The sequence below is a fragment of the Mobula birostris genome, chromosome 6, assembly GCF_030028105.1.
Source record: "Mobula birostris isolate sMobBir1 chromosome 6, sMobBir1.hap1, whole genome shotgun sequence".
Taxonomy (NCBI): Eukaryota; Metazoa; Chordata; class Chondrichthyes; order Myliobatiformes; family Myliobatidae; genus Mobula; species Mobula birostris.
Genome location: NC_092375.1, coordinates 9,959,161 through 9,984,098, shown reverse-complemented (window position 1 = coordinate 9,984,098; position 24,938 = coordinate 9,959,161). Strand labels below are relative to the sequence as shown.

Sequence of the window (24,938 nt, the reverse complement as noted above, 5' to 3'; positions counted from 1 at the left end):
TCTACTGAAACGTAAGTCTACTGTTTGCAAGATCCTGCTATACGTTAAGAACTCAAAGTATGGCAGGTCTACACCATCAGCGAGTTGCTTGTTGGCCGAGATAATGAAGGAGCTGCGCAACGTGCTGCGTCCTGAATCGATGGAGGCCTACAGTGGTTGCACAGCCTCTTTGGGCATCGTTAATCTGGCATGCCACAAGTTCGATTCGCTGACTTATTGGATAAGAGCAGGGGTTGATGGAGCGGCCTAGTCCTCGGTCGTAGCGAGGACTAGGCCTGAAGCCATGGTGTTGCCTGCTTTGAGCCGCCTGGAGAGTGGGGACGAAGCTGTTGTGCTTCACCCAGAGCAGAGCTACCCTCCAGAGGTTCCGCTCGGCCAAAGACAAGCGCTGTTGTGGCCGACTGCAGATGTTTAGACGGCACTCAGTGGACTTGGGCCTCAAGCTGCGGAGTTGCTTGCTTTCCAGCTGCTGGGGGAGAGGCAGCCAAGTCATCGCGCTCTACTGGGGGCAGCCTAGTGCAGTTGTGGCAACTGATGATTTAACAATGGACTGAGGGGTTTGTACTGTATACATATATATTTGTCGGGTTGTGTTTTTACTAATATTCTATGTGCTTGTATATGCAAGGACTGGGTCTCAAAGCCACGGATTCGCTAAGCAGGAGTCGGGCATCCGGACAAGGACTGGGCCTCAAAGCCACGGTGTCACATAGCGGGTGTTGGGGGCCTAGTCGATAGATGGTATCAGTGGGCTGGGGGTGTCTCGACACTTCAACCCCATAGTAACACTGTCTTGTTTGGCTGTATTCATCAGTTATCATGTATGGTTAAATTTCAATTAAACTTGAATTGAATCGAATACTCAAGAGATTCTGCAGATGCTAGAAATCTTGAGCAACACACACACAAAATGCCAGAGGAACTCAGCAGGTCGGGTAGCATCTATGCAGGGGAATAAGCAGTTGATGTTTCAGGCAGAATCACTATTTTAGAAACAAAGCGCATGCCATTAAGTCAGAGATGAGAATGGAGCTGTTATCACAGATGAGCCTTTAGAATTCTCTTCCTCAAAGCAAAGATTTTGATGTCTTGTTAAGACAGAGAAAGATATTCTACAGGGTGATAGGGGAAAGGTTTAAAGGCATATTTAAAAAGGTGTATCAAAAGGAACATGAAAGGTTTCGAGGGACTGGGGTTAAGTGTAAGCAAATGGGACAAGCTCAGGTCAGCATGGATGAGAGGGGCCAAAAGGTCTATTTCTAACTCCGTGACTCTATTATTTAATAAGGTGGACGGTTATGGTGAGTATTTATTTATTTATATATTTAGAGACACAGCCTGGAACAGGGCTTTCATGCCCAACGTGCCATACCACCCAGCAACCCACCTTTTTAATCCTAGCCTAGTCACGGGACAATTTACAACGAACCAACTGGTACGTCTTTGGACTTGGAAGGAAACTGGAGCTCCCAGAGGAAATCCGCACACACGCACGGGGAGAACGAAGAAACTTTCTTACAGAGCACGTCAGAATTAAACTCCGAACTCTGACCCTCCGCTGAGCTGTCATAGTGTCATGCTAACCGCTACACTACCATGGTACCCGGTAGATGGGGATTTTTAGATGAAATCACAAACAGATCAAATATGATCTTACTAAAAGGTGCACCACGGTGGATGGGCAGAGTGGCCTACTCCTGCTCTTCATATATCGTGTTTTGTGAAATCTCCTTACTTTCATTCAGTGCCATCACCTTAAAGTTAAAACAGCTGCACTCATTTAAAGATCCATCTCCCAAAGGTGTTTGCACATCACTAAATCCTTCATTGCGACTGGGTCTGAATCCAAAACCGAGCACCCAATAGCACTTCAGATGCTTCCAGTTTAAGGCAGCAACTCAACACCCCATCTTATTTTAATTAATTAATTAATGTATGTTTGTTTGTATGTAGTTATACAGCACAGTGTAGGCAGCTCCAGCCACGCTGCCCCAGCAATCCCACAGCCCCAATCGACTCTAACCTAATCACAGGACAATTTATAATGACCAATTAACTTAGCTGGTACATCTTTGGACTGTGGGAGGAAACCAGAGCACCTGTGTAAAACTCTCACATTCCACAGGGAGGATATACAGAGACTCCTTACAGAACGTCACTAGAATTGATCTCTGAGCTCACTAATGCCCAGCTGTAATAGTGTTGCACTAACCGCTACACTACCGCAGCTTTCAAGGACAACTGGGGATGAACAGTAAATGATACCCAAATCCTAAAAATTGATAATAAAAAGGTAAACACAAACGATTCTCCAGACGAGGCATTCCAGAGCAACACAGAGGAACTCAGCAGGTCAGTCAGCATCTACGGAAAGGACTAAACTGTTGGCAGGCTTTAAACAGTTGACCTTTCATCTGGATGAAGATTCTGAACCAAAACATTGACAGCCCGTTTCCCCCTGTAGATACTGCCTGAGTTGCTGAGTTCCTCCAGCAACTTGTGTGTTGTGTCAGATTCCAGCATCTGCAGTCTGTTGGGAATTATTTCAACTAAAGTTGTTCTGAAATCTCCAGCATGCACCTCCGTCCCTGACCCATGTTATGCACATCCTGTGACATGAGTGGGAAGATTTATACTGAAGAGCAAAACCTACCTGGTGGGCTCATCAAAAAACATCACCGGAGGGTTGTTCACCAGCTCAAGGGCGATGGCGAGACGCTTGCGCTGGCCTCCGGAAAGACTACCTGTCCGAATATTGGCACACTCCAGCAGTCCAAGAGCAGTGAGAATCTCCTTCACCTGTCGAGATGTGAGATCATAAGGTCATATTGGAAGGGCTTTTGGCATCGCATCCCCGTGACTTGTGATATGCACCACCTGCTCATACGACCATCCATTACCTGCTCCCATGGCTTCACATGAACCTGATTGGGTGGGAGGGGAGGTGCTAAGCAGGTGCTACACCTTGCCCAAGGGTGACATACAGGCTGCCAGAGGGAAGGTGTGTCTTACACCTCTTTTGGTAGAGGTGTATCTCCACCCCACCACCCGAAGACAACAGTAACACATACAAAATGCTGGAGCAACTCAGCAGGTCAGGCAGCATCGATGGAGAGAAATGAACAATTGATGTTTCAAGCCAAGAACCTTTATCAGAAACGATCCAGACCAGGTGAACTTCTGGTCAAGATGGCGCCTGGGTACAAAGCTCCTTTGGTTGACATCTTCTGGATAGATCATGAAACCATATATTTCACTTTTTTAATGTCTTTTTTATTTGCTTTTTGTCTTGAATGTGATCCTGGAACAGCTGAAGCCTGTAATTTGTAGTTTGGAGATCATATGTGTGCTTCAGCGATCTGCCGTCTCTAAGAGGATCCTGGGAGGCAGAGGCAGTATACACAAACCACATGGCGAGAAGGCTGCAGGATGGGGCGCAGGCCGATGTTTGACTCCACTTTGCCGATTAAAGCTTCCATTGTTCACCGATTAAAGCAATGAGGGAGAATGAAACGTCGAGGCAAGTGCAGAAGATGAACATTGGCTGCCTGCCTTTTGTTCGCTGGGGGATCTATGTGCCATTGGAGAGGAGAAAATGCCTTTTGATTGCTGGGAGATCACTCTGCTATGGAGAGGACGGACTGCCGTTTGATCACTGGGAGATCACTCTGTTATTGGAGAGGAGAGACTGCCTTTTGATCACTGGGAGAAATCGCTCTGCCTTAGCAGAGATGGTGGGGGAATCGCTCTGCAGCTGGAGAGAGAAAGGCCTGCCACCGTGCCCAGAGATGTGACCCAGGTTTTCTGCATTTTGGATGTGGACTTGGACTATAGACTTCTTTTTTTTTTCAGTTTTACTTTTTTTTAATATTCTGTGTTTCTTACCCAATCTTGCTTTTTTTGTGTGCGGAGAGAGGGGTTGGGATTTGGGCGTCGACATGCCTGTTCTGTTTTTGCTCATTTTTTTGTGCTGGGAGGAGGGCTTTGGGGGTTAATGATTGTGCAACCATTCTTTTCTTTCTTGGTTTTGTGGCTATCTGGAGAAGAAGTTACATACTTTTTCAGAGTTGTATACTTTGATAATAAATGAAACTTTGAACTTTTAATCCACTTCTTGTTCAATGTTCAAAAGTTCAAAGTTCTAAGTGGAGTTATTATCAAAGTACATAAATGTTACCAGATACTACCTTGAGATTCTTTTTCCTACAGGTATTTACAGGAAAAAAGAAGAAATACAATAGAATTTTTTGAAAAATGATACATTAATATTGCAGTCAACAGCAATGTTGCAGCTCTATAAGACACTGGTTCGACCACAGTTGGAATATTGTGTTCAGTTCTGGTCACCTCATAATAGGAAGGATGAGGAAACTTTTGAGAGGGTGCAGAGGAGATTTACCAGAATGATGCCTGGATTAGAGAGCATGTCTGATAGGAAAAATAGTTTGATTGAGCTAGGGCTTTTCTCTTTGGAGTGAAGGCAGATTAAGAGATGGCTTGACAGAGGTGTGCAAGATGATAAGAGGCAAACTGTAGATCCAGTGGACACAGCCAGAGACTTTTTTCCAGAGCAGAAATAGCTATTTTGAGGAGAAATAATAATAAAATTATTGAAAGAAAGTTTTGGGCAGACGCCCATGTTAGTTTTGTTTTGACACAAAGAGTGGTAGGTGCAGAGAATGCGCAGGCAGGGGTGAGTCAGGGCAGATACATCAAGGCCATTTAGGAGATTCTTAGGCAGGGACATAGATGATAGAAAAATGGAATTCTATGTAGGAGGTAAGGAATACGTTGACCTTGGCACAACATCGTGAGCAAAGGGCATGTACAGTGCTATGGTTTCTAGACTCTGTGTTCCATGTTCTAAACACCAGTGCTCAAAAAGACCAACTGTGCAAATAAAACTATGGTGAGAAGATGAGTTGTAAAGGGCCCTTGAAAATGGGTCTGTAGGTTATAGAATCAGTTCAGAGTTGTGATGAGTAAGGTTATCCAGGCCAATTCAGGATCTTGATGGTTGTAATGTATTAACCTAGATAATGCAGGGATGAGAGAGGAGACAGAAACAGGTCAAGCCCAAGACAGGACTCACCATTTCTCTCCGGCCTTCGTCTTTCTCCTGGAGTTTTAGGTTTGCTGAGACCTGAAATACAACAAACACTGAGTTACAAAGAGGTTCAGGTATCAGCTACGATTTTCATTCCACTCCCCATTCCAATTCCGACATCCCTCTACTGCCACAATGAGGCCATACTTAGGTTGGAGGAGCAACACCTCATATTCCATCTGGGAAGACTCTAACCTGATAGCATGAACATTGATTTCTCCAATTTAGTAATTTTATCCCTATCACCCCTCCCCCGCTCTCTTTTTCCGTTCCCCATTCTGGCTTCCCTCTTACCCTTGCTCTTCTTCTCACCTGCCCATCATCACCTCACTCTGGCTCCCCTCCTCCTTCTATTTCTCTCAAGGTCCACTGTCCTCTAACAGATTCCTTCTTCGCCAACCCTTTAATTTACCCACCCATCACCTCCCAGCTTTGTACTTCATTCTCCCCTCCTCACACGCCTACCTCTCCCTCACCTATTACCTACTAGCTTGTACTCCTTCCACTGTCCCCACATTATTCGAGCTCCTTCCCTCTTCCTTTCCAGTACTGAAGAAGGATCTCTGCCTGAAATATTGTATGTTTATTCCTTTCCATAGATGTTGCCTGATGTGCTGAGCTCCTCCAGCATTTTGTGTGTGCTACCCTCATGTCAGTTCCTGTGCACAGATCCTACAGCAGCAACTGGAGAGAACAGAAACTTAGCCCAATCTTAGACCGTCTCATTATACAGCATCCCAGCTCAACAACCATCTACCAAAACCACAGTTACATTAGCACCCTAATACTCTGGATTACTCCTTGTAGCATCACAATGCACCTGACCCTGATCCGGGGCCTAAGCAGGTGCTACACCTTGCCCAAAGGTGAGCTGCAGGCTAGTGGAGGGAAGGTGCATCTCACACCTCCTTTAAACATAGAAACATAGAAAATAGGTGCAGGAGTAGGCCATTCGGCCCTTTGAGCCTGCACCGCCATTCAGTATGATCATGGCTGATCATCCAACTCAGAACCCTGTACCTGCCTTCTCTCCATACCCCCGATCCCTTTAGCCACAAGGGTCATAACTCCCTCTTAAATATTGCCAATGAACTGGCCTCAACTGTTTCCTGTGGCAGAGAATTCCACAGATTCACTGTGTGAAGAAGTTTCTCCTAATCTCGTTCCTAAAAGGCTTCCCCTTTATCCTCAAACTGTGACCTCTCATTCTGGACTTCCCCAACATCGGGAACAATCTTCCTGCATCTAGCCTGTCCAATCCCTTTAGGATTTTATATGCTTCAATAAGATCCCCCCTCAATCTTCTAAATTCTAACGAGTATAAGCCTAGTCGATCCAGTCTTTCATCATATGAAAGTCCTGCCATCCCAGGAATCAATCTGGTGAACCCTCTTTGTACGCCCTCTATGGCAAGAATGTCTTTCCTCAGATTAGGGGACCAAAACTGCACACAATACTCCAGGTGTGGTCTCACCAAGGCCTTGTACAACTGCAGTAGTACCTCCCTGCTCCTGTACTCAAATCCTCTTGCTATGAATGCCAGCATACTATTCGCCTTTTTCACCGCCTGCTGTACCTGCATGCCCACTTTCAATGACTGGTGTATAATGACACCCAGGTCTCATTGCACCTCCCCTTTTCCTAATTGGCCACCATTCAGATAATAATCTGTTTTCCTGTTTTTGCCACCAAAGGGGATAACCTCACATTTATCCACATTAAATTGCATCTGCCATGAATTTGCCCACTCACCCAACCTATCCAAGTCACTCTGCATCCTCTTAGCATCCTCCTCACAGCTAACACTGCTGCCCAGCTTCGTGTCATCCGCAAACTTGGAGATGCTGCATTTAATTCCCTCATCCAAGTCATTAATATATATTGTAAACAACTGGGGTCCCAGCACTGAGCCTTGCGGTACCCCACTAGACCCCACTAGTCTCTTTGGTAAAGATGTATCTCTATCCCGCCACCAAATGTTTCAATAAATATGAAATATATGAACTTAAATCTTAAACCTGCTGTCTATTATGTCTCTGAAAGTAATCCTGTGTTTGGTGTCATACAAAGCCCCTAATGGCATCAACCTACCATCATTGCTTCCTGAACAGTGAGATGGGGGAGCAACATGTCATCCTGCATGATGTAACAGGACACTTTGCGGAAGGATCGCAGATCTCGAGGCCGTCCATTAATCAGGACCTGTCCTTTCATTCCTGTCTCTCTAGAATCACAAAAGCAAGGCAGATCAGTAAAGAGAAGTGATGCGGGTTTTCTTAACTCCAAAAAAAAATGGATTTCCCATGAACTGCTGATGTCCAAAATTTAAAACAAAAACAGAAAATACAGCAAACTTCTAGCATTTCCAGTAAACATTTCTATTAAGATCTGATGTACAAAGGGACCTTTCCTCATAGGACAGTTCTGTGAACATTCTCCAAACCACCCCCGAGGCACATTACACAACCCCAGATAATTCAGTGCTTATACAGCTTGAGGTGTTGAAGTTCCGAGTTCAATTCCGGCACCCCCTGTAAGGAGTTCGTATGTTCTCACCGTGACTGTGTAAGTTTCCACTGGGAGCTCGGGTTTCCTTCCACAGACTAAAGATTTGTAGGTTAATAAATCATTGGAAATTGTCCTGCGATTAGGCCAGTGTTAAACCGATGGGCTTTTGGGCAGTGTGGCTCATTGGGCTGTAAGGGCCTCTATCTCTAAATTTAAAAAATAACTAAAATAAAGCAATTAGAATGCTGTTGGGACAAATTGGGAGGCAAATCGAGCAAGGTTAGTCTCCTGTGCACAATATGCATCCACACTGGACTTTCCCATCTGATTCCATATTGGAATTTACTGTGCTAGTGTTAAATGTACAGCTACTAGGAGAAAGTGGGAATATTACAGGCAATTTTGGCCACTGCCAGAACCTGTACCTTTATGAAAGACAGCAGTCCAGGAGGGTCAGAGCTCAAACAGCCAGCCAGTGAGGACTGACTTAATATTCTTCTACCTACAGGAAAGCATGCCAGTGTCCTCACTTTAAAGAAGGTCAAAGAGATTCAGCTTTTCACAAGCACTCTAACAAAACGTCTGCAGATGTACTGTTGAAAGTGTCCTGACTCCCTGCATCATGGTCCAGTATGACAAACCAAATGTGTCAGAACACAAGAAGCTGCAGTGTAGTGGGATTTAATCTCTGCCCTGAAATGGTGGATTTATGGGATCAAGTAGTGGATGTGCCCAGTACAACATGGACACATCCCTCCCCACCATCAGCAGTACCTACTGGGGACACTGCATCATCCATCATCAGAATCTGGACTATCCCATCTGCTCACTGTTACCATTGGGCAGGAGTAACAAAAGTCTGAAATCCCACACCATCAGGTTCGAAAGTCAAGAGGTTATGTTAGAAAACATAGATAGAAACATAGAAAACGTACAGCACAATACAGGCCCTTAGGCCCACAAAGCTGTGCTGAGTATGTCCTGTCCTTAGGAATTACATAGAAACATAGAAACATAGAAAATAGGTGCAGGAGTAGGCCATTCGGCCCTTCGAGCCTGCACCGCCATTTATTATGATCATGGCTGATCATCCAACTCAGAACCCCGCCCCAGCCTTCCCTCCATACCCCCTGATCCCCGTAGCCACAAGGGCCATATCTAACTCCCTCTTAAATATAGCCAATGTACTGGCCTCAACTGCTTCCTGTGGCAGACAATTCCACAGATTCACCACTCTCTGAGTGAAGAAGTTTTTCCTAATCTCGGTCCTAAAAGGCTTCCCCTTTATCCTCAAACTGTGACCCCTTGTTCTGGACTTCCCCAACATCGGGAACAATCTTCCTGCATCTAGTCTGTCCAATCCCTTTAGGGTTTTATACGTTTCAATCAGATCCCCCCTCAATCTTCTAAATTCCAACGAGTACAAGCCCAGTTCATCCAGTCTTTCTTCATATGAAAGTCCTGCCATCCCAGGAATCAATCTGGTGAACCTTCTTTGTACTCCCTCTATGGCAAGGATGTCTTTCAATACTCTAGGTGTGGTCTCACCAAGGCCTTGTACAACTGCACACAATACTCCAGGTGTGGTCTCACCAAGGCCTTATACAACTGCAGTAGTACCTCCCTGCTCCTGTACTCAAATCCTCTCGCTATAAATGCCAGCATACCATTCGCCTTTTTCACCGCCTGCTGTACCTGCATGCCCACTTTCAATGACTGGTGTATAATGACACCCAGGTCTCGTTGCACCTCCCCTTTTCCTAATCGGCCACCATTCAGATAATAATCTGTTTTCCTATTTTTGCTACTAAAGTGGATAACTTCACATTTATCCACATTAAATTGCATCTGCCATGAATTTGCCCACTCACCCAACCTATCCAAGTCACCCTGCATCCTCTTAGCATCCTCCTCACAGCTAACACTGCCACCCAGCTTCGTATCACCCGCAAACTTGGAGATGCTGCATTTAATTCCCTCATCCAAGTCATTAATATATATTGTAAACAACTGGGGTCCCAGCACTGAGCCTTGCTGTACCCCACTAGTCACCGCCTGCCATTCTGAAAAGGTCCCGTTTATTCCCACTCTTTGCTTCCTGTCTGCTAACCAATTCTCCATCCACATCAATACCTTACCCCCAATACCATGTGCTTTAAGTTTGCACACTAATCTCCTGTGTGGGACTTTGTCAAAAGCCTTTTGAAAATCCAAATATACCACATCCACTGGTTCCCCCCATCCACTCTACTAGTTACATCCTCAAAAAATTCAATGAGATTTGTCAGACATGATTTTCCTTTCACAAATCCATGTTGACTTTGTCCGATGATTTCACCACTTTCCAAATGTGCTGTTATCACATCTTTGATAACTGACTCTAGCAGTTTCCCCACCACCGACGTTAGGCTAACCGGTCTATAATTCCCCGGTTTCTCTCTCCCTCCTTTTTTAAAAAGTGGGGTTATATTAGCCACCCTCCAATCCTCAGGAACTAGTCCAGAATCTAACGAGTTTTGAAAAATTATCACTAATGCATCCACTATTTCTTGGGCTACTTCCTTAAGCACTCTAGGATGCAGACCATCTGGCCCTGGGGATTTATCTGCCTTCAATCCCTTCAATTTACCTAACACCACTTCCCTACTAACAAGTATTTCGCTCAGTTCCTCCATCTCACTGGACCCTCTGTCCCCTACTATTTCTGGAAGATTATTTATGTCCTCCTTAGTGAAGACAGAACCAAAGTAATTATTCAATTGGTCTGCCATGTCCTTGCTCCCCATAATCAATTCACCCGTTTCTGTCTGTAGGGGACCTACATTTGTCTTTACCAGTCTTTTCCTTTTTACATACCTATAAAAGCTTTTACAGTCAGTTTTTATGTTCCCTGCCAGTTTTCTCTCATAATCCTTTTTCCCCTTCCTAATTAAGCTCTTTGTCCTCCTCTGCTGAACTCTGAATTTCTCCCAGTCCTCAGGTGAGCCACTTCTCTGGCTAATTTGTATGCTGCTTCTTTGGAATTGATAGTATCCCTAATTTCTCTTGTCAGCCACGGGTGCACTACCTTCCTTGATTTATTCTTTTGCCAAACTGGGATGAACAATTGTTGTAGTTCATCCCTGCAACCTTTAAATGCTTGCCATTGCATATCCACCGCCAATCCTTTAAGTGTCATTTGCCAGTCTATCTTAGCTAATTCACGTCTCATACCTTCAAAGTTACCCCTCTTTAAGTTCAGAACCTTTGTTTCTGAATTAACTATGTCACTCTCCATCTTAATGAAGAATTCCACCATATTATGGTCACTCTTATCCAAAGGGCCTCTCACGACAAGATTGCTAATTAACCCTTCCTCATTGCTCAAAACCCAGTCCAGAATAGCCTGCTCTCTAGTTGGTTCCTCGACCTGTTGGTTCAAAAGACCATCCCGCATACATTCCAAGAAATCCTCTTCCTCAGCACCTTTACCAATTTGGTTTACCCAATCTACATGTAGATTGAAGTCACCCATTATAACTGCTGTTCCTTTATTGCACACATTTCTAATTTCCTGTTTAATACCATCTCCGACCTCACTACTACTGTTAGGTGGCCTGTACACAACTCCCACCAGCATCTTCTGCCCCTTAGTGTTACGTAGCTCTACCCATATCGATTCCACATCTTCCCGGCTTATGTCCTTCCTTTCTATTGCGTTAGTCTCTTCTTTAACCAGCAACGCCACCCCACCTCCCCTCCCTTCATGTCTATCCCTCCTGAATATTGAATATCCCTGAACATTGAGCTCCCATCCTTGGTCACCCTGGAGCCATGTCTCTGTGATCCCAACTATATCATAATCATTAATAGCAATCTGCACTTTCAATTCATCCACCTTATTACGAATGCTCCTTGCAATGATACACAAAGCCTTCAGTCGCTCTTTTACAACTCTCTTTGCCCTTATACAATTATGTTGAAAAGTGGCCCTTTTTAATGCTTGCCCTGGATTTGTCGGCCTGCCACTTTTACTCTTCTCCTTAGTACTTTTTGCTTCTACCCTCACTTTACACCCCTCTGTCTCTCTGCACTGGTTCCCATCCCCCTGTTGTGAACTAACCTCCTCATGCCTAGCCTCTTTAATTTGATTCCCACCCCCCAACCATTCTAGTTTAAAGTCACCTCAGTAGCCCTCGCTAATCTCCCTGCCAGGATATTGGTCCCCCTAGGATTCAAGTGTAACCCGTCCTTTTTGTACAGGTCACGCCTGCGCCAAAAGAGGTCCCAATGATCCAAAAACTTGAATCCCTGCCCCCTGCTCCAATCCCTCAGCCACGCATTTATCCTCCACCTCATCGCATTCCTACTCTCACTGTCGCGTGGCACAGGTAGTAATCCCGAGATTACTACCTTTGCGGTCCTTTTTCTCAACTCCCTTCCTAGCTCCCTATATTCTCCTTTCAGGACCTCATCCCTTTTCCTACCTATGTCATTGGTACCTATATTACCACGACCTCTGGCTCCTCACCCTCCCACTTCAGGATATCTTGGACACGATCAGAAATATCCCGGACCCTGGCACCAGGGAAGCAAACTACCATCCGGGTCTCTGGACTGCGTCCACAGAATCGCCTATCTGACCCCCTTACTATCGACCCCCTTACTATCGAGTCCCCTATCACAACTGCCCTCCCCTTCCTTGCCCTACCCTTCTGAGCTACAGGGCCACCTAAGGTTACCCACAGCCCTCTATTTTTCTAAGCTCCATGTGCCTATCCAGGAGTCTCTTAAAAGACCCTATCGTACCCACCTCTACCACCGTCGCTGAGTGCCCATTCCACGCACTCCCCACTCTCTGTGTAAAAAACTTATCTCTGACATCTCCTCTGTACCTACTTTATAAAACTCTGTCAGGCCACATCTGGAGCATTGCATACAGTTCTGGTCAGCCCACAGTAGGAAGGATGGTGAGGTTTTGGAGAGGGTGTAGAAGAGGTTTACCAGGATGCTGCCCAGTTTAGAGGGCATGTGCTATAATGACAGGCTGGACAAACTGGAGTTGTTTTCTTTAGAGCAGTGGAGGCTGAGGGGAGATTTGATCGAGGTTTATAAAATTATGAGAGGCACAGACAGAGTAGACAGGGAGTACCTTTTTCCCAGGATAGAAGTGCCTCACACCAGAGGGCATGCATTGAAGGTGAGAGGGGACAGGTTCGAAGGGGATGTGAGGGGACAAGTTTTTTATCTGAGTGGTGGATGCTTGGAATGTGCTGCCTGGCTTAGTGGCAGAGGCAAATTCATTAGAGGCCATTAAATGATATTTAGATAGGCGCATGAGTGTGAGGAAGATGGAGGGGTATGCACACTGAGTAGGTAGGATGAATTCATTTTGGGGATTTTTTAATTTACTTTTTAGCTGGTACGGCACAAAATTGTGAGCAGACGGTTCTGTACTGCTCAATATACTATGTTCTAACGGCTATTTCCCTTCAACCAGCATGCACAACTTCAATCTCCAGATTAAAGATTGTGACCACATTGCACTAAAATGGACATTTGTTGTTACAATTATGTCTTTGGTTGTAAAAACTGTGTTTAATTTATATTTCGCTCAGTCTTTCCTTGTGAATGCTGGCTTTCCTTCTATATTTGCACAGTTTGTTGTCTTTTGCACACTGGTTGAAAGTCCAAGTTGGTGCGGTCTTTTATTGATTCTGTTATGGTTATTATTCAATAGATTTATTGAGAACGCCAGCAAGAAAATGAATTTCAGGGTTGTATGTGATGACTTACGTGTACTTTGATAATAAACTTTGAACTTTACCTGACGCCTTGTGCCAGTGATGCTGCTGAAAATAAGGTTTTCACTGCACCCGAGTATGCATGTACTGTAATTCTGCACATGACAATAAACTCCACTTTGATAATAATGCAGTTTTCTTCGATTGTGTTGTGAAGGGTGGCACGGTAGTGTAGCAGTTGGCACAGCGCTTCACAGTGCCCAGTCACCAACTGGGAGTTTAATTCCTGCATCACCCCCTATACACAAGGATGGTGTTCACTGTGCGTGTATATTATGGAGATTATGGTAGCTGTGCTGTTGAGCTGTTCACTGGCCTAGATTCCGCTTACCTGTATCCAGCCAGAATATTCATGAGCGTCGACTTCCCAGCTCCCGAGGGACCCATGATAGCAATAAGCTCTCCACAGCTAAACTTGCCCGAGATGCCCTTCAGTAAAGTCTTGTAACCTTGAAAAGCAGAAACACAGAATGTGAAAGGTAATAAACACAAAAAGAAACTGGTTAAGATGTCCATTTTCAAGGTTATAGATGCCAGAGGTGACATATATAAACGAGCAATCAATGATAATATCTCCCCTTGTTCTTCAGCTTATACAAGAACAAGATTTTTTCCATTATGTGGAAAATAGATAACTTTCTTAAGAATGTGACTATGAGATCAGATTAGCTTTATTTTCACAAGTATATACAGAATTGTGCAAAAGCCTTAGGCATGTACAGTATGCATTGCTAGGGTGCATAAGACTTTTGCACAGCACTGCATTTGTCAATGTGGAGTGGAGAGCAAGCCTGTAAATCTAGCATTAGCAAAGGATCAACACACATAAAAGTTGCTGGTGAACGCAGCAGGCCAGGCAGCATCTCTAGGAAGAGGTGCAGAGGTACAGTCGATGTTTCAGGCCGAGACCCTTCGTCAGGACTAACTGAACTCTTCCTTCAGTTAGTCCTGACGAAGGGTCTCGGCCTGAAACGTCGACTGCACTTCTTCCTAGAGATGCTGCCTGGCCTGCTGTGTTCACCAGCAACTTTTATGTGTGTTGCTTGAATTTCCAGCATCTGCAGAATTCCTGTTATTAGCAAAGGATGTTGGAATGGCGAGGGTGGAGCACCGTGGGAGGGGTGTGGACAGATGGCAGAGAAAGTGTGAAAGGGGCAGAGGGGGTTGACATGGGGGCAGACACACCCAGCTCTGGCACACAAGGGAAGGTAATTTAATTCCAAATAATTGGTTTATCAATCATTACAGAATGTCTCTCTGGTGCTTCCCGCTTCCACACCTTTCCCTTCCCCTTTTCCCAACCATGATTCCCCTCTCCCTGCCCCCTTCCCACTCTCATTCCACAATAGAGACCCATATCAGAGTCAGGTTTATCATCACTCACATAAGTTTTTTTTTGTGGCAGCAGTAGAGTACAAGACATAAAATTACCACACTACTATGCAAAAGGAGTATAAGAAGTGCAAGAAAATACTTAAGAAAGAAATCAGGAGGGCTAAAAGAAGACATGAGGTTGCCTTGGCAGTCAAAGTGAAGGATAATCCAAACAGCTTTTACAAGTATATTAAGAGCAAAAGGATTGTAAGGGATAAAATTGGTCCTCTTGAAGATCAGAGTGGTCGGCTTTGTGCGGAACCAAAGGAAATGGGGGAGATCTTAAATAGGTTTTTTGCGTCTGTATTTACTAAGGAAGCTGGCATGAAATTTATGGAATTGAGGGAATCAAGTAGTGAGACCATGGAAACTGTACAGATTGAAAAGGAGGAGGTGCTTGCTGTCTTGAGGAAAATTAAAGTGGATAAATCCCCGGGACCTGACAGAGTGTTCCCTCGGACCTTGAAGGAGACTAGTGTTGAAATTGCGGGGGCCCTGGCAGAAATATTTAAAATGTCGCTGTCTATGGGTGAAGTGCCGGAGGATTGGAGAGTGGCTCATGTTGTTCCGTTGTTTAAAAAAGGATCGAAAAGTAATCCGGGAAATTATAGGCCGGTGAGTTTAACGTCAGTAGTAGGTAAGTTATTGGAGGGAGTACTAAGAGACAGAATCTACAAGCATTTGGATAGACAGGGGCTTATTAGGGAGAGTCAACATGGCTTTGTGCGTGGTAGGTCATGTTTGACCAATCTGTTGGAGTTTTTCGAGGAGGTTACCAGGAAAGTGGATGAAGGGAAGGCAGTGGATATTGTCTACATGGACTTCAGTAAGGCCTTTGACAAGGTCCCGCATGGGAGGTTAGTTAGGAAAATTCAGTCGCTAGGCATACGTGGAGAGGTGGTAAATTGGATTAGACATTGGCTCAATGGAAGAAGCCAGAGAGTGGTGGTAGAGAATTGTTTCTCCGAGTGGAGGCCTGTGACTAGTGGTGTGCCACAGGGACCAGTGCTGGGTCCATTGTTATTTGTCACCTATATCAATGATCTGGATGATAATGTGGTAAATTGGATCAGCAAGTTTGCTGATGATACAAAGATTGGAGGTGTAGTAGACAGTGAGGAAGGTTTTCAGAGCCTGCAGAGGGACTTGGACCAGCTGGAAAAATGGGCTGAAAAATGGCAGATGGGAGTTTAATACTGACAAGTGTGAGATATTGCACATTGGAAGGACAAACCAAGGTAGAACATACGGGGTTAATGGTAAGGCACTGAGGAACAGAGGGATCTGGGAATACAGATACAAAATTCCCTAAAAGCGTCATCACAGGTAGATAGGGTCGTAAAGAGAGCTTTTGGTACATTGGCCTTTATTAATCGAAGTATTGAGTATAAGCGCTGGAATGTTATGATGAGGTTGTATAAGGCATTGGTGAGGCCGAATCTGGAGTATTGTGTTCAATTTTGGTCACCAAATTACAGGAAGGATATAAATAAGGTTGAAAGAGTGCAGAGAAGGTTTACGAAGATGTTGCCGGGACTTGAGAAACTCAGTTACAGAGAAAGGTTGAATAGGTTAGGACTTTATTCCCTGGAGCGTAGAAGAATGAGGGGAGATTTGATAGAGGTATATAAAATTATGATGGGTATAGATAGAGTGAATGCAAGCAGGCTTTTTCCACTGAGGCAAGGGGAGAAAAAAACCAGAGGACATAGGTTAAGGGCGAGGGGGGAAAAGTTTAAAGGGAACATTAGGGGGGGCTTCTTCACACAGAGAGTGGTGGGAGTATGGAATGAGCTGCCAGACGAGGTGGTAAATGCAGGTTCTCTTGTAACATTTAAGAATAAATTGGACAGATACATGGATGGGAGGTGTATTGAGGGATATGGTCCGTGTGCAGGTCAGTGGGACTCGGCAGAAAATGGTTCGGCACAGCTAAGAAGGGCCAAAAGGCCTGTTTCTGTGCTTTAGTTTCTATGGTTTCTATGGTTTCTAAGTCTTAGGCACCCTAGCTATATATGTATATGTGTGTCTAAGGCAGAGTCCTGTACATCATAATATACAGTGAAAAATGTTGTTTGCATCAATGAAGATGTCTGAACAGTCTGACGATGTGCGGGGCGTTCTCAAGTATCATCATGCCTCTGGCACACAACTTAACCCGCACATCATTGTGATGTGGGAAGATACCAGAGCACGGCGAAGAACTATCAAATCTTTACTGACATGACCCCTGATGGCTGGCACTTGAAAGCATTGTTCTGACTGCTATGACACCATGCAGACCTTCACCAGTCAAAAAAAACTGAGGAATTCTCAAGCTTTTTCATGATCTTATTATCTCCTTGACCAATTTATAGTCAATGACATAGTTTTGATGTGTTTTCACTGTTGCAGTATAATCATATAGTGATCGTTCGTTTCTTGTGTGCTGTATCACCTGACATGGGCAATCATGGTCATTCCATGACTGTGATTATTCTTGGCAAGTTTTCTAATAAAGTGGTTTGCTATTGCCTTTTTCTGGCCAGTGTCTTTACAAGATGTGTGATCCCAGCCATTACCAATACTGGCATCAGTGGTCACACAAGCAGGACTTGTGATATGCACCAGCTGGTCATACGACCATCCACCACCTGCTCCCATGCTTCATGTGACTCTGATCTGGGCTACGATCAAGTGCTACACCTTGCCTAAAGGTGATCTGCAGGCTAGCGGAGGAAAGGAGTGCCTTACACATTCTTTGGTGGAGGCATAGCTCCACCCCACCATCATATGACACACACAAAATGCCGGAGGAACTCAACAGATCGGGCAGCATCTATGGGGAGGAATAAACAGTCAATGTTTCAGGCTGTTTAATGGAACGTGGGAGGAAACTGGAGTACCTGGAGGAGGGGAGGATGTTCAAACTCCTTACAGTGAGCAGCAGGAATTGAACCCTGATCACTGATACTGTTATAATGTAACCCTAATCGCTGCATTATTTTTTGAGTAAATTGACTCCGTTTGATATGCCGGGGATCAGTTTTCTGTAAGTCATGCACTCAGCCTGTACCTTCAAGTTTCTTGGCCTTATCAATTCCCCTAATGTTCTGAAAACTCCCATCGGTTTGCCCTGAAACCTTTACATTCCAAGGAATAAAATATGGATTTTCCTGGACATGGATAATAGAAAAATGGAGGGCTACGTGGGAGGGAAGAGTTAGATTGATCTTAGAGTAGGTTAAAGATTTGGCACAACACTGGTGGGCTGAAGGGCCTGTACTGTGCTGTAATGTTCTGTGTTCTACATTTTGTTTTGGTAAATGTGAATCTCCCTCTCACTGAAGTCCAAATCAGAAATCATAATCAGGTTTATTATCATAAACAAGTGTCATGAAATTTGTTTTATAGCAGCAGTACAGCATATTACATAAAATTACTATACGCTATAATTAAAAACTAAAACTAGTAACAATAATATTGTATTCATTTAGTGTATAAATAGGTTTGGTGAATAGTAATTTGACAGGTTATATCACAGGCTGGAATGCAGAGGATTGCAAGAGGTTACAGATGGTTGTTGACTCAGCCGCTATCTCCATCATGGACACATCGCTCCATACCATCTTCATCTTCAACGGGCAGTGCCTCAAGAAGGCAGCACCCATTATCATGAACAGTACCTCATCATACCATTTTTATTTTGCACTATTTACTTTTGTAATTTGGAGTCATTTTATGTTTTTGCAGTGTTGGTACTGTGGCCAAGTGGTTAAGGCATCGGTCTAGTGATCTGAAGGTCGCTAGTTCGAGCCTCAGCTGAGGCAGCGTGTTGTGTCCTTGAGCAAGGCACTTAACCACACATTGCTCTGCGACGACACTGGTGCCAAGCTGTATGGGTCCTAATGCCCTTCCCTTGGATAACATCGGTGGCGTGGAGAGGGGAGACTTCCAGCATGGACAACTGCTGGTCTTCCATACAACCTTGCCCAGGCCGGCGTCCTGGAAACCTTCCAAGGTGCAAGTCCATGGTCTCATGACACTAACGGATGCCTATGTCTTTGCAATATTCTGCTACCCTACAGAGGATAGTAAAAACATCAAACGAATCACTTCCCTACTCTTTGTGGCATTTACTGTGAGCGTTACATACAAAGGGCCTGAAGCATTGTTGAGCATCCCTACCACCATCCCACAATCTCTATGACCCACCACCATCAGGAAGGAGATACAGGAGCATCAAGACTAGGACTGCCTCTAGGGAACAGCTTCTTCCCTCAGCCTGTGAGACTAATGAATACCCTGCTGCCATCACTAGGACAGCGAGCTGTTAACTATTTACCTGTGCTGTCCACTACATGCACTTTCTATTATATTTTATTAACTTATTTGTGATAATATTTTGGGTTACGTGCTGTTTGTGATATATGTTTTGTGGGTGCCCAGTTGTCTGGAGGAAAGTTGTTTCATTTGGCTGTGTCATGTGACAAAGAGTCAGATGGCAATAAACTTGAACTTAAACAAATTTCACATCACACAAGTCATGATAATAAATATGATATGGATTAATATGCAGGCAGTATCATTTCCTTCTGCTCCAGTCCTCCAGATGTAAAGCCAATATTCCATTGTTGGATTAGGCATTTATCAAATTTTCATTAGATTTTTCTTGTATTTTATTATTTTTTTTCCTTTTTATTTAAACATTTTTCGGTATCTCACCATGACTTTAAATTTCAGGGAATGAAACTCAGATTTTCCTGACCACGCAGGTAAAAATTAAGTCAAGTCAAGTCACTTCTGTCATTTCGACCATAACTGCTGGTACAGTGCACAGTAAAAACGAGACAACTTTTTTCAGGACCATGGTGCTATATGAACAATACAAAAACTACACTGAACTACGTTAAAAGAAACTACACTAGACTACAGACCTACTCAGGACTGCATAAAGTGCACAAAACAGTGCAGGCATTACAATAAATAATAAACAAGACAATAGGCACAGTAGAGGACAGTAGGTTGGTGTCAGTCCAGGTTCTGGGTACTGAGGAGACTGATGGCTTGGGGAAAGAAATTGTTACATAGTCTGGTTGTGAGAGGCCAAATACTTTGGTGCCTTTTGCCAGATGGCAGGAGGGAGGAGGGAGGAGGGAGAAGGAGGGAGAGGAATGAATCACCCTCTCTCCAAGGTCAGCATCAGAAACCATAATCCATTTGTTACCTCAGATGCACGTTGTGAAACTCGTTATTTTTGTGACAGCACCCATTATCAAAAGCACAACCTCATCATACCATTTTAATTGCACCATTTATTTTTGTAATTTAGAATAATTTTATCAGTTCTCATGGAACCCTTCACCAAATTCTTGGGGCAGCCAGCGAGCTGGATCAACACACAGACTGGTTATGCTGACACTGGGCTGTGGATTATGTACAAAATCCATTTAAACCTTATCATTTCTTAATCTCTTGGCTTTATTCAGGCAGATGGAAGCCACTGCTGGTCACTGACCTGTTTATGTACAGCGTACTCTGTGCGCTAACTGCTTCTTAGTTCATACTTAAGGGATGGTTTGCTGACTCACAGTTACTATGATTAGCAGTTTAATAAAGTCCCAGTTTTCAACTAATGGCTATTGGTTAATCTATCGATAAGATTTATTTTTATTTAGAGATACAGTGTGGAATAGACCCCTCCAGCCCAACGAGCTGCTTGGCCCAGCATCCCACCTGTTCGACACAAACCTAATCTCAGGACAATTTACAATGACCAGTTAATCTACTAACCGGTATGTCTGTGGACTGTGGGAAGAAAGTGGAGTGGGGGGAACGTACAAAGCCCTTGCAGGTGACGTTGGAATTGAAACCTGAACTTTGACGCCTTCAGCTGTAATATCGTTGCGCTATCTGCTCCACGACCATGGTGCCCACTATCTTTTGATATAATTAATTAGCTAATCAATAGGTACACCTAGAATAAGAGTCATGGAAAAGTCCAGCACAGAAACTGGCCCTTTGATCTATTTAGATAGATAGATATACTTTATTGATCCCGATCTTGTTTTGTTACAGCCGCACCAACCAAGAATAGGTCATAAATATAGCAACACAAACCACAATCAAACAACAAAATGCAAACTATGCCAGATGGAAATAAGTCCAGGACCAGCCTATTGGCTCAGGGTGTCTGACCCTCCACGGGAGGAGCTGCAAAGTCCGATGGCCACAGGCAGTAACAACCTCCCGTGACGCCCAGTGTTGTATCTCGGTGGAATATGGTCAGAGTCCAACAGCAAAAGGTTCAATATCTGGTCTACAAACATGTTCCTCGATCGTAATATGACCCAGATTGCACCAGCCAGAACAGTAAGCACCCAACTCCTTCACACTTACCGCTTCCATGGAGAAGTTTTGATTGGGTATGTCCTCGTGCAGCCCCGTCCCAGTGAAACACATCACACTGCACTCCCAAAATGTTCTCTGACTCCTGGCTAGCACCGTGAACTCGTCCATTTTATTACCCACCGAACTCCTCCATAAGTCTCTGTTGTCTCGACCCAGTCCTCTTTCCTCGCCTTTGTAATCACCCTCTGCATCCTCTGTGTGTTTTCCTCCAGATTTCAGCCGGGCTGTCCGCCGCCCTGCTCGCTAAACCGGCCGGCATAAACTCAGTCAGCTGGTCCCTGGAATAAACAATGCAACCATGCTTCTGCCCCGCTAATGAGACGTGTCGGAATGTAACTATTTCCAGTGCTAAAAACCCAAATAAAACTTTCTCCACCAGCATGTTAGAGAGGGTGCAGTTTCAACATGTTACCGTGAAAAAAAATACAACAAATAACGTAAGTTAAAGAAGTAAGAATACTCGACGGAACGGCTGTAACAGGCTGCATGCATGACCGGCACATGCGCACTTCCAGCCCACGCTCAAACCACTTAAGCTGCCTAGTCCCTTCGACCTGCACGGGGAATTGTAGCCGTCCATACCCCTACCCATCCAAACTTCGCTTAAATGTTGAAAGCGAGCTTGCCTGCACCACTGGTTGTTCCTTTCCATATCTCGTGATGCATCAGGCAGCAACCGTGCCATTTCTTCAGAACTTTGTCTGTTTTTTTTTAACAAGGCAGTGTTGCTAGCTCAATGCTCAAACCAGCAAGGGTGGGCAAGTGTGCAAAGGGCCAGCCAGACATGATCCGGGACCACTTCCTGAAGTTCAGTGCAGATGTCACTACACCGCCGGCCGGCTGATGCACCACTTACACTGGCAGTACACTCCACACTCTCGTGACCCTCTGAGTGAAGAAGTTCCCGTCAAGTTCCTATTAAACATTTCACTTTTCACCCTTAACTCATGACCTCTAGTTCTAGTCTCATCCAACCTCAGTGGAAAAAGCTTGCTTGTACTTACCCTAACTATACCCCTCATAATTTAGTATACCTCTACCAAATCTCCTCTCAATCTTCTACATTCCAAGGAATAACATCGTAACATATTCACTCTTTCCCAACAACTCAGGTGCTACAAACCCTGCAACATCCTTGTAAATTTTTCAGTACTCTTTCAACCTTATTTACATCTTTCCTATAGGTAGGTGACCAAAACTACACACAACACTCCAAATTAGACCTCACCAATGTCTTATACAACTTCAACATAACATCTCATGTGCTCTACTCAAAAGCTTGATTTATGAAGGCTAATGTGCCAAAAGCGTTCTTTATGACCCAATCTACCTGTGACACCACTTGTGTAGTGGGTGCATGGAATGTACAGCCAGGGTTGACTCTTTGATGGGCACATGGATGATAAAAAAACAGAGGATTATGTGGGAGGGAAGGGTTAGACTGGGCTTAGAGCAAGTTAAAAGTAAGTTAACTTGCTTTATCATTCCAGATTATAGAGTCACAGAATACTACAGCCCTTTGGCCCATCTATTTCATGCCAAGCTATTATTCTGCCTAATTCCATCGACCTACATCTGGGCTATAGCCCCATACCACCCCCATCTACGTACTTATCCAAATTTCTCCTAAATGTTGAAATCAAGCCCGCATCCACCAATTCCACTGGCAGCTCATTCCACCCTCTCACAGTCCTCTGACTGAAGAAGTTTCTTCTCATGTTCCCCTTAAACATTCCACCTCTCACACCTAACTCATGACTGCTAGTTCTAGTCTCACCCAACATCAGCAGAAAAAGCCAGTTTGCATTTACCCTATCTATACCCCTCATAATTTTGTATCATCATCATCAGGTGCCATGCCCAGTTTGAGCTTTGACTGCCATGGTCCACACACTTTTGTATACCTCTATCAAATCCTCCCTCAATCTTCTACATTCTAGAGAATAAAGTCCTAATCTATTCAACCTTTCTCTATAACTCAGATCCTCAAGTCGTGGCAACATCTTTGTAAATTCTTCTCTGTACTCTTTTAATCTTATTGATATCTTTCCTGCAGGAAGGTGACCAGAACTCACACTTCACTCCAAATTTGGCCTCAGCAATGCTTTATTGAGGATGATTTGCTTCCACTCTAGTCTTGTGGATTCTGAGGTGAATGAGGAAGCTGATCTTCTCCAAGGATCATCATCTTGCCACAGTAAGTTCCTGAGATCCCAAGGGTGATGCCACCTGATGCTTAGTTCCCAGTAGGGTCACCCAGGGTGGTAAGGTCAAGGGAGAGGTTCCAGACACAAGGGCGATCCAACCAGGACCTCAACGGTGGAGCTGGCAGAGGATGATGACGCATCACAACATCAGTGAAGGTGGAGGAAGGATGAAGCAGTGAAGGGTCCTCAGTTGCTTTGCATTCCATGCCACTGGACCCTGAGCCCGATCTGTCAAGGACAGTCTGGTGACTGCCTTTGTTTCAGCATCCACGCATAAACAATGTCATGCACAAGCGTTATCAATTCACCCCCAGCATCCAAGATTAAGTCCCATGGTAATCAGCAAGTGGAAGGGGGCATAATTGAGAGATGTGGAAGCTGCAAGTGACCAAAATATGTAGATCTCCACAGCAACCTTCAGACCCACCAAGACAATCCCATGGGAGAACTTCATACTCGACTTGAGTGATCACGCTGCAGCTACTGATGAAGTCTCGGATCATCTATGTGCATCCACCCTATATCTGCCCCTCATGACTTTACACCCTTTTTAAAGATCACCCCTCAGTCTCCTCAGTCCAAGGATAAAGTCTCAGCATATCCAACTTCTCCCTCCTTTTGATTCAGGCCCTCACATCCTAGAAAGAAACTTTCAAATCTTTGACATGAGAAAGTCTGCAAATGCTGGAAATCCAAAGCAACACACACAAAATGCTGGAGGAACTCAGCAGGTCAGGCAGCATGAAGGAAATGAATAAACAGTCAGTGCTTTGGGTCAAGACCCTTCTTCAAAACGGAGGAAATCTTTGCTCTGTTTTCAGCTTAATGGTGTCTTTCATGCAACCAAAACTGTACAGAGAACTCCAAGTGTGGCCTCCTCGGTGCTCAAGAAGAAAATTAAGAAGGAAGGAGGAAACAAATGGGATGCCAGGGAAGACAATTAAAAGGAAGGGTGATGGTACAAGAATATCATGTCCCCTTTTAAAAGTAGCATGATCTGTCACATGTACATCAAAACATACAGTGAAATGCATTGTTTTATGTCATGAACAGTACAGTCTGAGGATGTGCTGGGGGCTGCCAGCAAGAGTCACCATGCTTCTGACATCAACATAACAACAAGTGTACCATTTACTAACCCTAACCCGTACATCTTTGGAATGTGGGAGGAAACTAGAGCAGTTGGAGGAAACCCATGAGGTCATCGGGAGAAGGTACAAACTCCTTATAGACAGTAGCAGGAATTAAACCCAAATTGCAATCACTGGTGTTGTATATTATCATAGAACATTACACTCAGGACAGGCCCTTTGGTCTACAATGTTGTGTCAACCTTATAACCTACTCTAAGATCAATCTAACTGTTCCCTCCATATTTCTATCATTCATAGTTCAAAGTACATATATTTCACCATATACAACCCTAAGATTCATTTCCTTGTGGGCATACTCAATAAATCTATAGAATAATAACCATAACAGAATCGAAGAAACATCACACCAACTTGGGTGTTCAGTCAGTGTGCAAAAGACAACAAACTGTTCAAATACAAAAAAGAAATAAGTAAT

At 44.3% G+C, this 24,938-nt stretch overlaps 1 protein-coding gene across 1 annotated transcript in view; it reads right to left on the bottom strand.

Moving 5' to 3' along the window:
• Positions 1-24,938, bottom strand: part of LOC140199722 (ATP-binding cassette sub-family G member 1) — a 71,769-nt gene that overhangs the window by 24,299 nt on the left and 22,532 nt on the right. Inside the window, exons 2-5 of the mRNA XM_072262200.1 lie at positions 13,730-13,847; positions 7,199-7,331; positions 5,093-5,143; positions 2,654-2,799 (exon numbers count right to left, since the gene is read on the bottom strand). Of these exons, the coding sequence (XP_072118301.1) occupies positions 2,654-2,799; positions 5,093-5,143; positions 7,199-7,331; positions 13,730-13,847 (448 nt within the window). The remainder of the gene's footprint in view (positions 1-2,653; positions 2,800-5,092; positions 5,144-7,198; positions 7,332-13,729; positions 13,848-24,938) is intronic.